The 12,751-nt window shown below is 39.1% G+C and overlaps 1 protein-coding gene across 1 annotated transcript; it reads left to right on the top strand.

The window, feature by feature from the left end:
* The first annotated feature begins 56 nt into the window (after window positions 1-56).
* Window positions 57-9,824, top strand: slc30a2 (solute carrier family 30 member 2). Its single transcript, XM_026341683.1, has 8 exons — window positions 57-139; window positions 6,244-6,455; window positions 6,700-6,846; window positions 7,153-7,306; window positions 7,789-8,008; window positions 8,326-8,431; window positions 9,209-9,343; window positions 9,679-9,824. Exons 1-8 carry the CDS (start codon window positions 57-59, stop codon window positions 9,822-9,824), a joined length of 1,203 nt encoding a protein of 400 aa, XP_026197468.1.
* The last annotated feature ends 2,927 nt before the right edge of the window (window positions 9,825-12,751 follow it).

Below are 12,751 nucleotides of genomic sequence, written 5' to 3' on the forward strand. Positions count from 1 at the left end.
ATTTAGTCCTTATCTGATCTCAGCCTGGACACAGACACTGACTGCAGGAAGAGTAAATGGATAATACCGCTGCAAACTCGGAGAAGTCTCAGCTGATCCACGAGAGGAATGCTAAGATGTATTCTCTGAAACTACAGAGGTGGGAGAGATGTCACTTTGATACTGTCCAGCTGCAGATGCATGAAGAATAATGCATGTGGTCACAGCTCTCCAAGTTACCTGAATAAACCAGGTTACATTTGGGATGAATCTTTAAAATATTTCTAAAATAGAAAAACGAACTATTTTAACTATTGATCCAGAAAGTGACCAGGTAGAAATCAGCTTTTCGTGTTTGCAGTCATGTTTTTTGACGTGTAAAACTCTGCATGTTGCACATCTGGAGGGAAATTCCCATGTTGTTGAGCGTCAGGTTAACGAACCCGCGCTGGGAGCAGTTGTTACTGTGGTGCATGAGAAGCAGGCTGCCGCTCTTGCGGGCTGTTTTATGTGAATGAACAAATTCATTTCCACGCTTGACTTGCTCCTGGACAGCCTGTGACAAATGGCCCCGGGGCTGAGCAATGCTAAAAACTCATCATCTGTCATTAGGGAGGCACGTTGAGCGCGCATGGAACGAAATGGAAAAAAGATTCTGACACAGAAGATGTGGATGTAGGAGTTTACACCTGCACAAGAATCATTATTAAAAACAGACCAAATAATAATAATAATTAAGAGCGCGTTTTTCTGTTCTGCAGAAATCTAGAAATGTGCTTTTAAAGGCCTGGATGTGAATCTAAAAGGTTATTTACAATAAATACGTTCAATCTGGAGCTGCGGTGTAAATGCATCTAAAAAGGAAACTGGCCACTCATGTAAAAATAATTCAAGTGCAGATTTACAAATATATGTTACTTAAATAATGACTTAATTTCATTGATCCGTTTTTCTTGTTCGGAGCTCGGAGGCCTGAACCTGATTTTCTCTGCGCTGTAAAACACGCGGCTGCAACATGTTCCTGCAGAGTCACCGGGTCCCGGTCCTGCAGAAACTCACCTAGTGGTTTTTAACATCCTGCTGAAAACAGGTGGATTTGACCACGTTTGTTTGAATTAGTCTGCAGCACTGATCGAGCTGAGAACTGATCCTCAGTCTGCAGGTTTTTATGGGATGAACCGCATCACTGGTTTTAGACGAGGCCTCCAAACGTGCCCGTCAATAAGTGTTTAATCCCAGATGGTGGAGTCCTGGGAGGGAACTGATCCTCCTGATAAACTCCTTCACGCCTCCAAAGCTGCTGTTTCTCCGCTTTTAGAGGTAAATCTTCAAGGCTCCGTGTTTATAAAGACTAAAATATGATAAATAATCATCTTCAGATATGATCAAACTGCTGATTCACAACGTTTAGGCTGAAAACAAGCAGGTGAAAATAAATTATTATCATTGTAGGTTCAAAGCTCTACAAGTTCTGCTGTGTGTTTGTTCCCCTGTTCGTGTGTGTGTGTGTGTGTGTGGGAGAGAGAGAGTGCATATGGCACTACATTTGGGATTTCATGCACCATTTGCACCGTGTGTGTGTGTTTACTGTGTCATCTTCAACATTTTCTCCCAGCTGGCAGAAAAGTGCTTTAAGGAAGTCACATCATCCCTCCTTGTTCACATTCAGACCTAAATCCACACAGTGGAAATCATATAATATTATACATTATAATTAGAATATAAATAGTGTAAATCATATTATAATATACATTATAATTAGAATATAAATTTATACAGAATAATACGTTTAAAAATACAAATGCAACACATTTTATTTCACATCAAAACAAAGTAAAAATGTCTATTTTACTTAAATTTTTACATTTTCTGCTGCTTCTTAGATTTTAGATGTTAAATCCTGTTTTTATTCCACTAAATGTTTTTGATAGATTATAATTAAAGACACAAATTACAGCACGATAACTAGTCTTTACAGATCCAGCAGTATGTAAAATAATTTAAATTAAAATCATCAAATCAGCCTATGAGGTCATTTAAATCAATTCCATAATAACCAGCTGCAACATTAAACACATGAATGCATCAAATAATCTAAATGTATTAATGGTCAATAATCTGTTAATTATTGTAGTTACCAGTTTTTCAATTAGCTCATTTACAGTCAGTGTAGAACGGAAATGAAGCTAAAATTCATCTGCAAACAAAAAGATAAACTCTGTGAACAAAATACTGTTGAATTGATCTGAAAGAAAAGTGATTTCATGAAAAGATTAAAGTAGATTTAACAAACAAACAACTGACATAATGTAAATGTCTCCTCCTGAGCCCTGATCTAGTGAATATTTAAGATTTTCCAATAAACAATAAGTAAAAGTGAATAAATGTTTCTTTAGTGCAGAACATATTTAGCTCTGCAGAAGTTACTTCACGTTAAGTTCTGATCATGATCAGATAATTAAAGCTGAACTACTTTAACAGACGTGGCAGCATTTTATAGCATCCAGACAAAAATACAGTAAATAAAGTTACGATCTTATGACAGAGATCAACAGGAAACAGTCAAAAACAGCTATAGTTGGTGCAATTTACAGAACGTCCTCTGTTAGCGCTGATGATTTCACCCAGTTGTATTCACCAAAGTCTATTGTTGGATGGTTTACTCCCTGGTAATTGTGATATCTCTGCCAGCACATGAAGGCAGCATAATCGTCTGAGGTTTAATGGGAGTCTGGCAGAGGATGCTGTTAGCAGACAATTCCTCTGATAATAAACAGTGAAGCCAATCTGGCTCCAAATGGACTTGGTGACCAGTCTGGTCTCTGGTGGCTCCTAACGTGTGTGGTAACATCTCTGAAGATAAGTGTACTTTAATATTAGCCGATCTACTTATGAAAACTGTTTAAATGTTCTCTTTAAGCCTGCAGTGAAGGTTTTCAGACACTGTAGGTTCTAATACAATAAGTTATAGTGGAAAATGTTGACTTTGTGTTTCATATAAAGATGTTGAGAAGCAGCCGTGATGTTTCCGTCTTAGTGTGGACTGATGCTAACAAACACAAACCACAGACTAATAATGTAATTAGTGCTGTAAATATTAGTAGATAACAGAATGTGTTTAGAAGAATAACAGCAGGAAAATCTGCACTAAAAGAAGAACGAGTGATATTGTTTTAATAAAAGCAGGTTGTTGGACGTAAAGCTAAAAACTCAGAGTGATCAATATGAAGTAAATAGCAAAGCAACAGACCGAGCTGCACAATCAAGTGTAGTTTTACTGGATTTTCTTCTGGTCTTTCTTGCCTGGGAACAGCGACCTGTAGTAGTGGTCTAGAAATAATCCTTCACCTGACAGAAGGAACCAGCTGCTGTATTAATCTGCTCATATCAATCTGAGAAAAACACCTCAACTGTTCCCAACAACAGTGTGTCGGCTGATTGTTCGGTGCAAAATAAGCTCGACAAAACACAGTGCTCCTGTAAATACAGCAACACTAATCGTAACAAGATCGCCGTGATCTGTTAAAGCACCTCATCCCTCGAAAGACAAAGCACTGCTCAGTTTTACTCTGCAGCAATCTTCCCTCGCTGCAGGCGTTGTTAAGTCAGCTCCGTAAAGCAGAATGCAGCTGTAATTAAATGCTCAGTGGTTATTTTTATTTTTCCAACAGTGGACAGCTCTTCTGAGGTCTCTTCATATCATATCATTTCACAGATCACTGCATCTTCCCTCAGGTGTCTGCACTGCTGACGCTGAGTGTCTGCCCACCTGCCCTGTGGGCTATTGACTAAGCGATGAACTCTGCTCCCAAATGAAATCTAATATTCATAATATTTAGGAGACACAGCATCTGTTCAGTGCTGTCACTTTGCCCACCAAGCGCTTAATAAGAATTTCAGCATTAAGTGTCGTTATAGTCAGGATGATTACTGCAGAAGAGCCCATTACTTAAGACACTGTCATTAAATATGAGCCATAACTGTAAACAGATCTATTTCCTTCAGGTTGCTTTTCAAAGAGATCTCACATCAGCACAGGTAAAATGTTATGATGCATATGTTCACAGATATTTGATTTATCCAGCAGTTCTAATGGTTTAAATAATGTTTTTCTCTGTTTAAGGTGTAGTTATATTAGTTATTATTGTCTCAGACCACTGACCTTATCTCAAACGTGGACATGAACTATTAGCTGATTTATCCGTTCATGGATTTTTCTGTTGATTACCAGGTTTAGATGCATTTAATTATTAATTGCTGCTGAGTGGTGACACATTTGGTTCAAATACCAATAAATGTAAATATGTAACCTCTTATTTAACTGAGTGAATCCTGCAGAAACCCTGGTGAAAGAGGTTTGTTCCACCACTGCAAACCTTTGCAGCCTTTGGCCAAATAGTAATGTGTGTGTGTGTTTGTGTACTCTCTGCTGTTGTGTGGTGTTCCCCTCGTGTGTGTGTGTGTGTGTTTGGTTGAGGACATCTTGCACAAAGGCTACCGTATGAGCCTATTAAACCTCATAACTACAATGTGCTCATGTTACATATAACGTTGCCTCGAGGCTCCACAGCTCTTGAATGTTTATATACGTGTGTAGGCTGAGTGAGTGTTTGCTCCTATGTCCCGATGGTGCAGTTGGACAGAATCCGTTTTCCACTCGACTGATTCTTTTCAGCTTGGACATCTCCTAAGACGTATGTGTGTGTGTGTGTGTGTGTGTGAGTGTGTGAGATAAAGGGTAATCATGGTACAGTGGTAATCTCCTATGTGAAGTGTCTGACATTAGGAGTGTGTGTTGTTATCTCGAGTGAGTCCAAATTAGTTTTTTTCCACCTCATTAGTCACAACGTTGCAGCCCCCCCCCACCACACACGGCATGAACAGCAACCTGGGTGTGTGAGAGTCGATGTGTGTGTGTGTGTGTGTATGTGTGTGTGTGTTTGTGTGTCATGACAAAGGAGGAGCCAGGATGTTGTTTCGTACTTGTGTGTCACAAGTGAAGAATAAATTCCCAGATCGATCCTTCAGTAGTTTAACACAGTAACTGTGGTAGTAAATATAATAACCCCCCAAACTAAACGTGTTAGTTTACTCTTAGATTGTTAATATAGTACTACTAGTATTACTAGTAGTATTGAAGGTATGGAAAGTCCTCTTTCAGGAAAATAAATGCTCCCATTTGCATATTTGGTTGAGATGAGAAGACTAAAAACAGAGGATGCAGTGGTTGCCTAAAAAAAGTACTTCACTACAAGTAGAAGTACCACTTGAAGTACTACTTGCAATATAAAGTACAAAGTACATGCTAGACCTCCTTACGCTTACTCTGCCTTTGCATTGTACCTTGTACCTCACTTGTAAAGTCGCTCTGAATAAAAGCATCTGTTAAATAAAAATGTAACTTGCAGAAATGTGACTTTAAAAACTCCACTCAGCACTAATCAGGTTATTATATATTATGATTATATATATTATTATGGACAAAGTGTCTAAATATCTGGACAAAGTTATAGTTTTTACACATCCAGGTTCCATTTACAGACGACCTATAACATTATAATTTTAGTTTAGCTCTTAGTTGTTAGTAATCAACATCTGCATATGTTGTTGTTTCATAATAATATTAATTATAGTGTTTGTAGCCTCAGTGTCTCAAACCTAGTTATCAAAGCCTCTTAATAATCTACATCTTTAAGTGTTGTTTACCTTAAATTCACCAAATATAGACGAGTGATTTCTAAAAACTGTGCTAATAAAAAAGATAAAATTCAGAAACAAACAGGCGATGAGCAGTGTTGTGTTATATAAGCAGGACTTTTCAAACACACACTCGTCCTCTCTGTCTGCATTCATCGATTTCAGCTGGTTCTTTACCTGATGACCCGTCTCACCATTCTTCTCCTTAAGTGAACATTGACTGTAATCTGCTTTGTCAGGTTTCTACTTTGTACCATATACGTCTGTAGATCTTTTAAATGATACTGTGTTCGGCTGCAACGTTTACTCAGAAAATCAATTCTGTCAACAGCACATTTACTGTGGTCAAACACCTTCATGTAAATACATCTCAACACAAGTTGAGATAGTTTACTGAATATTAGTAAACTAATATTACTAATTGACTGAGTAAACTAAAACTACAAATGTAATAATTCCAAGAAAGAATCTTTAAAAATATATTTTTTTTTACCTAGAAATGCTGACACAGTGATGCAAAGACACGTCTCCCTAATTCATTTACACAGCTGCTCTGTCTCCCTGCAGCTCGTTACCAGACTCCAAAGAGCAGTATTCCGACTTCCCTTTTAAGAACGGCGACATGGCTGGAGCCATCGAGCTGAAGCGACCCGTCAGAGCCCACTGCCACGGTACCAAAACCGTGGCATGTGAGGAGAGCGTGGACAAGCTGGTGGCCAAGAAGAAACTCTACATTGCCTCAGCCGTTTGCCTCGTCTTCATGATTGGCGAGGTCATAGGTAAAAGTGGAGAACCTCAGGGGTCGGGCAGGACAGGCAGTTCCTATCAGCAAGGCTTTAAGATCAGTTTTATATTTATGGGATGTGGATCAATACCTCTAATGAAATCAGCATCTCTAAACTTATTTTTTTGTGGGTTTGTCTACATTGTTGAGTCCTTTCTGTGCTGCTCACTTTTCTGCTCACATTGTTCAACGGTGCTGCTTTCTACCACTTACTATTGTTATTTTCCGACTCCCTACAGGTGGCTACCTGGCCCACAGCCTGGCCATCATGACGGATGCCGCCCACCTCCTCACAGATTTCGGCAGTATGATGGTGAGCCTGTTCTCCCTGTGGATCTCCTCCAGACCACCCACCAAAACCATGAACTTTGGCTGGCACAGATCAGGTCAGGACCAGAGATCAGGCAGCGAAAACATCTATTTACTGAAATATAAAAATCTATTTTAATGAGATTAATACACTTTTTTTACACATTTTATCTGCAGAACATTTGTTTTCAGAGCGTTCACCTTTTTCAGGAGGTGACATTTAATCCATTTTACATTTAAATATGCTACATGTGTCTAACTGTCTATTCTGTGCTATTCTTTAACTTGACATCCTACAGCAGTGATTAGATACAGGTGTGTGATGAACTGTGTTAAAGTAAAATATTAAAGTCATCACATTCCTGCCTCTTCTATTCTCTCAGAGATCCTCGGGGCATTCATCTCAGTCATGTCCATCTGGATCGTTACGGGGGCTCTGGTCTATTTAGCTATCGAGAGGATTGTACGCAACGACTACGAGATTGATGGCCATGTAATGTTAGTCACCTCTGGCTGTGCTGTCATCGTGAATATTATGTGAGTGGTTCTGAGCATAATGGGTGTTAATGGGTTGGACAGAGTACATTAGAACTCGTGCTCATCTCATTTTAGAAGGGTGTTGATATAAATTAATGATTTATCACTTCAGTTTCAGCTGGTGTGGACACAAATCCTAGAAAAATGAAATTGTGAAATAGACTAAACTTCAATGTCAAACTGTTTTGATTCATGATTTTTTATTAATTAAAGTTATTTTCTTGAGTTAATGATTATCTCTCTATTAATTAATGACACTGTTATCTTGAGAGACACAAAGTGCCCTTTACTTAAAACAACAGGATTCATGTTCCCTTTTATCAGGAGGTAATAAGATGTATCTTAAGATCAAGAGCTTTTTATTCTCTGGATATTAGGAAAACATGAGATCTTTAAAGTTAACTAATAGAAAGAACAACTATGAAAACAGGTTTCTGTTGACTCATGTTGCAGGTTTAACTAACACCTCTGTCTCTCTGCAGTATGGCCTACATCCTCCATCACTCGACCACGTTCCACACTCACGGCAGTGGTTATCACCAGATTGACGAGAATGGCCAGAGTCCCGTCAGTCACGGTCACTCCCACACGCTCCTCGGGGGCCACGGCAACACCAGCGTCCGCGCCGCCTTCATCCATGTGCTCGGGGACCTGCTGCAGAGCGTCGGCGTCATGGTGGCAGCGATCATCATCTACTTTCGGGTCAGATATAGATCACATTCATGTTAGGGTGAGACCAAAATGTCAGTTTGGCCCTTTGGTATTTTGGTTAAATATTCTCTGTTTAATAATGAATATCACAACTTTGACTTTGAAACTGTGTCGTATCAAGCTCAGTTTTTATTTAACAACACAGAAGTAAGTTTGTTATGGATTAAAGGGTTAAATAATAGCCATCATGCAAGACATTCCCTTTACTGCCCTCAGCGTTTTAATGCCTCATGACAGTGGAAAGCACCATCTGATGTCTCTTCATTCACACTTTAAAGTGTCCATAACCTGGTTTTTCTCTCTTTCAGCCTGAGTACAAAGTTGCAGATCCCATCTGTACCTTCCTGTTCTCCGTCTTTGTCCTCTGCACCACCGTCACCATCCTCAGAGATGTGTTCAGGATACTCATGGAAGGTAAGGATAGAGAACAATGATGAAATCCTTCTTGTGTTGTTCTGGTGATACTGACAACGAAAACTGGCACAAAGTTAGAACAACTCTAAATCTCTAAAACACATGTACACAAAGAGTATGAAGAAGGTAAAATATGTCAAATAAACCACTGCTAAGGGCTGTCATGTCATGAGTTCATCCAGGAGATTAACAGCAAGCAAGAGTCGACCAAAGCTCCACAGATCCTGTATCTGTATCTGGCAGGATTCATCACTGATCCTTTAGTCTGTTGTTCTTTGTTTTTGTTCACACTGGGGACAACTCAGGTTCTACTTCATTCATTTTAACTAATGCAAAACATTGAAAACAAGAGCACAGATGGTCATATTCTCAGGATGCCCGAAGAGTTTCAGGACATTTAAAATTCTAATCACACATCACTGAACTTCCTCAAGACGACCCTGCTAAGAAACATTTAGTAACAAGAGGAAACAGTCTGTGACATCAACAAGAAACTTTTTCTTAAGACATTTAAGAACATTTTTTGTCATGCGAACAAAGTGAGAACTATAATATGCTAAAAGAACGTGACGCCACAGATCAACTAAGGTTCCCAGAAAAGTAATAAACACCTGCTATATGTTGCAATAGTTACTAGTACCAGCAACAGTTATTGTCTGAATCACTGAATCAAATATCCTGAGTGAAAACCACAATTATTTTTATCTGCAGATATATTAGGAGGACATCATTTTGAGTTTCATCTGATGGACGTGTGCATTAATTCTCATTTTTCAGGGTCTCCTAAAGCAATCGAGTTTAACTCTGTGAAGGAGGTGCTGCTGTCTGTGAAAGCTGTGAAGTCCATGCACTGTCTGCACCTGTGGGCTCTGACTCTGGGCCAAGCGCTTGTCTCTGTTCACCTGGCCATAGGTAACGTATCATACTAACAAACCACTAGCTGGGCTACTGAAAGACAAGGTTTCTACTTGATTTATTTTTAAGGTGTTGCTGGTCTGCACTTATTACAATAAGACTTTAGGGGGCCATCATCCATATCATTGCCAGCTTCATCCTCTACGTTCTACAGCCTGAGCACTAATTTCACGCCGACTGCATTCTGCATTTGAATCCAGTTTCTAGCTGCACTAAGTTCTTCTCATGTTACATTAAATACATGAAGTGCAAAGTAGGGAGGAGCAAAGAACGAGAGTATTGGAACAGTATCCGGCACAGCACACTCACGGTGTGGTCTTTACTTCTTCCAGAGGAGGGTGCCGATCCTCAGTCTGTGCTACACGAGGCCACTGATCTGCTCAACACCAAGTTTGGCTTCTACAGCGTCACCATCCAGGTGGAGCTCTACACTGAAGACATGAGCCACTGCTCCCGGTGCCAGGACCCCAGTGACTGATACTGAGAGTGGACTGAACTGGACCCTCAGGCACATTTTCATTTTCTTTGGGTGGGATGGACCAGTGAGGGCTGTATCCACAACACCATTAAAAGGGCGTTAGAATTGAACCAGCTTTTTCTAGATTGTTGTGTTTCCCATTATGTCACAAGAAATTAGCCAAACCAAATCATCCATGTGTTGGTGGTAGAGTGGTGACTCTGGAGCTTTGCGCCAACATGGACAAACTCTGATGTGCAACCCTTCTCAAAAAGGGGGAGTATGGAACTCCGAGTCCTTGAGGTGGCCTGGTTTCTTTCCTTCTCAAATACTGATACAATTGTACAAAACTAGGTTCATTTTGCCAAAATATTGGTCCCGTATTCAAAACAATATACAAAAGATCCTTCTTTTTGTCATTCCAAATTCTGTCTCCATGACCTACCACACTAAACGTAAAGATAATATTATAATATTATTTATTACTTACTGTTGGTATAAAATAAATAACCAAAAGATGAGTTTAAAAAGCATTTACAGTGCAGATAGAAATCTGCATTCATAAAGTACATGGTGAAAATAAGACAGACCATGCATTGAGGGACTAGTGCTAGGTTTCTATTTACTTCAGGAGAAAACAAACTTCTGTTCAAGTGCTTTTTGAAATGATCTGCTAGTTGAAAACACTGCCTGCTTTTTAATATTTACATGTACATTGACGACAACTGCCAGGTACAGGAGTACATATCTTCAACAACTCTCAGACTACTGCTCATTTTCCACTTGCTACCACATTTCCTAATCCATCAGTTAACAGCTTGTCTGCAGAAATGTTGCCATGGAGCGCCAGATGCAATGATGTACCAGGAACACATGGATGACCTTCACGCCATTTGCTAACTTCAGCACTAACTTTACGCCCCCTGTACCAGGTCCTCACTCCACAGTACACTGTCAACTTTGTTCCATCGCCTGCTTTTTCTAAAGGTCAGACATGATTCAGCAATACTCGCTGGTCCTAAATTGGAATCTGAGCGAGGTTCACATCATGTGCTATGAAGTAAGAATTTTAAGATGAATCATTTGACAAATTTAACAAAAACTTCAATATATGCTGAAACAGCAGCTGTCAAAATGAAAAGATATACTGACATACTGTCATAGAAATAGTGACCAAAAAAGATTTGTTAAGGTCTTAAAGGTCTGATCCTTCACAGTGGTCTTGTCGTCTACAATATCCCACTCTGAACTGTTCTCGTAGTCCCTTTAAACAATATACTGTACTACACCTCATCATAATACACATGAATAGTATAATACACTGGTTAGTAGCTGTTTTAATGATTTTCTCATGTTGCATCCATCGTTTCAGTTTCCAGTGTCTTGTACTGACGTTACAAACGTTCTGTTCAATGCTGTCTTCAGTGAGTGTTTGCTTAACAGCGGGTAGTGTATTGATATGAATCGAGCACAAAGAAAACGAGTAAGTGTCAGGCTGAAAAAGCATTAAGCTCGTTCCACTGTCAACCTCTGAGCAGGCATTCAGGTCTGAGGGCAAAAATGATTTAGTCCAGCAGTCGGACGATTAGTTTCAGCTTCATGCTGTCATCCATCTTGTATCTCTCCTTCGACACCCACTGATCTACTCGATGTCTCTCTGTTCCCAGAACTTACATTCATGCATCTTTCAAACAACCCATTAGCAGATATGGCATTTAGGGTGCTAAAATCCAACACTGAAGTCTGCAAACCTTTCAGCTATTTGTTTAAGTAACTGATAAAAATATTGGGGCAATTATGGTGTATTTTTTTATGTGGAACATAAAAGTGTGCTTTTGTAGTTGACATTCAATTTAAGTGTCTTACTTTTTCACCTATGCAGATGTTGGGTGGTATTTAAGGTTCAGTGTCTTTCTTATGGACGCCTGTGGACAGAAGGAGCCAGAAGGATTGCACTGTTAACATGATGCTTTATCAACAAAACTATTTTTCAGTTTGCTAATTAATCCGTTAATTACAAGTACAGTTTGAAAATCATCATTATGGTAATTACTGGGCATAGTAAAGATAAATACCAAGACTAAAGAAAGCCTAAAGGCTGCACCTAGAAAACAAAAACACTATTCAAGGTTTATCTTTGGAGGAGCAGGAGCAATATGCACAGAATTTTTTCATTTCAGTGAAAATTGTGGGCTTTAGTGTAAAGAACCAACACAATTCATCTTGGGACCATCAATATACGCATGTTTCATGACAATCTAAAGTTATGTTATGAGAGGACATACCTTTTAATAACCTAAAACATTAGATGGGCTCATCCTCTGGGGAGCAGGAACATGCTCAGAATATTAAATGGTAAACAGTTTCTAAACTCTTGGGCTGATAATAAAGGGTCACCATGATTATCCACAGTTTTACAGCAATATGATAATTTTATATGTAGCAAAAAGACCATTTGCCGTAAACAAAGAAACAATTCAAATAATATCAGGGGGAGCGGGAATGTGCTCAGATGTTTTCATTTCAACAAAAGGTCTATTCAGTTATTTAGGTTTTACAACAAGATTCAATTCAAGTTTTACCACAGTTAGTTATAATAACTTGGGCCTGAGGGGGGAGTAGACGAAAAGGTGTAAATGACCTAATTCGAATTTATCCTCTGGTGATCATAAATACTAAGAGCAGTTTTCAAGGAATCTTAGGAAGTTCTGGGCAGTGTTGGACCTACAATCTATACTCAGCAGTTGAGAAAAGGGAACAATTTGTCATTTCACACCATAAGAAAAGGCAACAAGCCAGGTGACATTACTTAATGTTTTGCAGCTATTATAAATTGTTGATGTTGACAGTTGCTTTTAATGGAAGTACAGTTGTACATTGTAAACACCTAGTCAGCCACTCTGATCCAAATACTTGCATGGTTGTTAGCTGTTACTAAATATCATGTA

Source organism: Anabas testudineus, chromosome 24 (genome assembly GCF_900324465.2).
Source record: "Anabas testudineus chromosome 24, fAnaTes1.2, whole genome shotgun sequence".
Classification (NCBI taxonomy): Eukaryota; Metazoa; Chordata; class Actinopteri; order Anabantiformes; family Anabantidae; genus Anabas; species Anabas testudineus.

Coding starts and splice junctions, on each gene's coding strand:
- slc30a2 (XM_026341683.1), top strand. CDS start 57: ATGGATAATACCGCTGCAAACTCGGAGAAGTCTCAGCTGATCCACGAG. Junction 6,847..7,152: donor CTTTGGCTGGCACAGATCAG/GTCAGGACCAGA, acceptor CTATTCTCTCAG/AGATCCTCGGGGCATTCATC. Junction 9,344..9,678: donor CTCTGTTCACCTGGCCATAG/GTAACGTATCAT, acceptor TACTTCTTCCAG/AGGAGGGTGCCGATCCTCAG.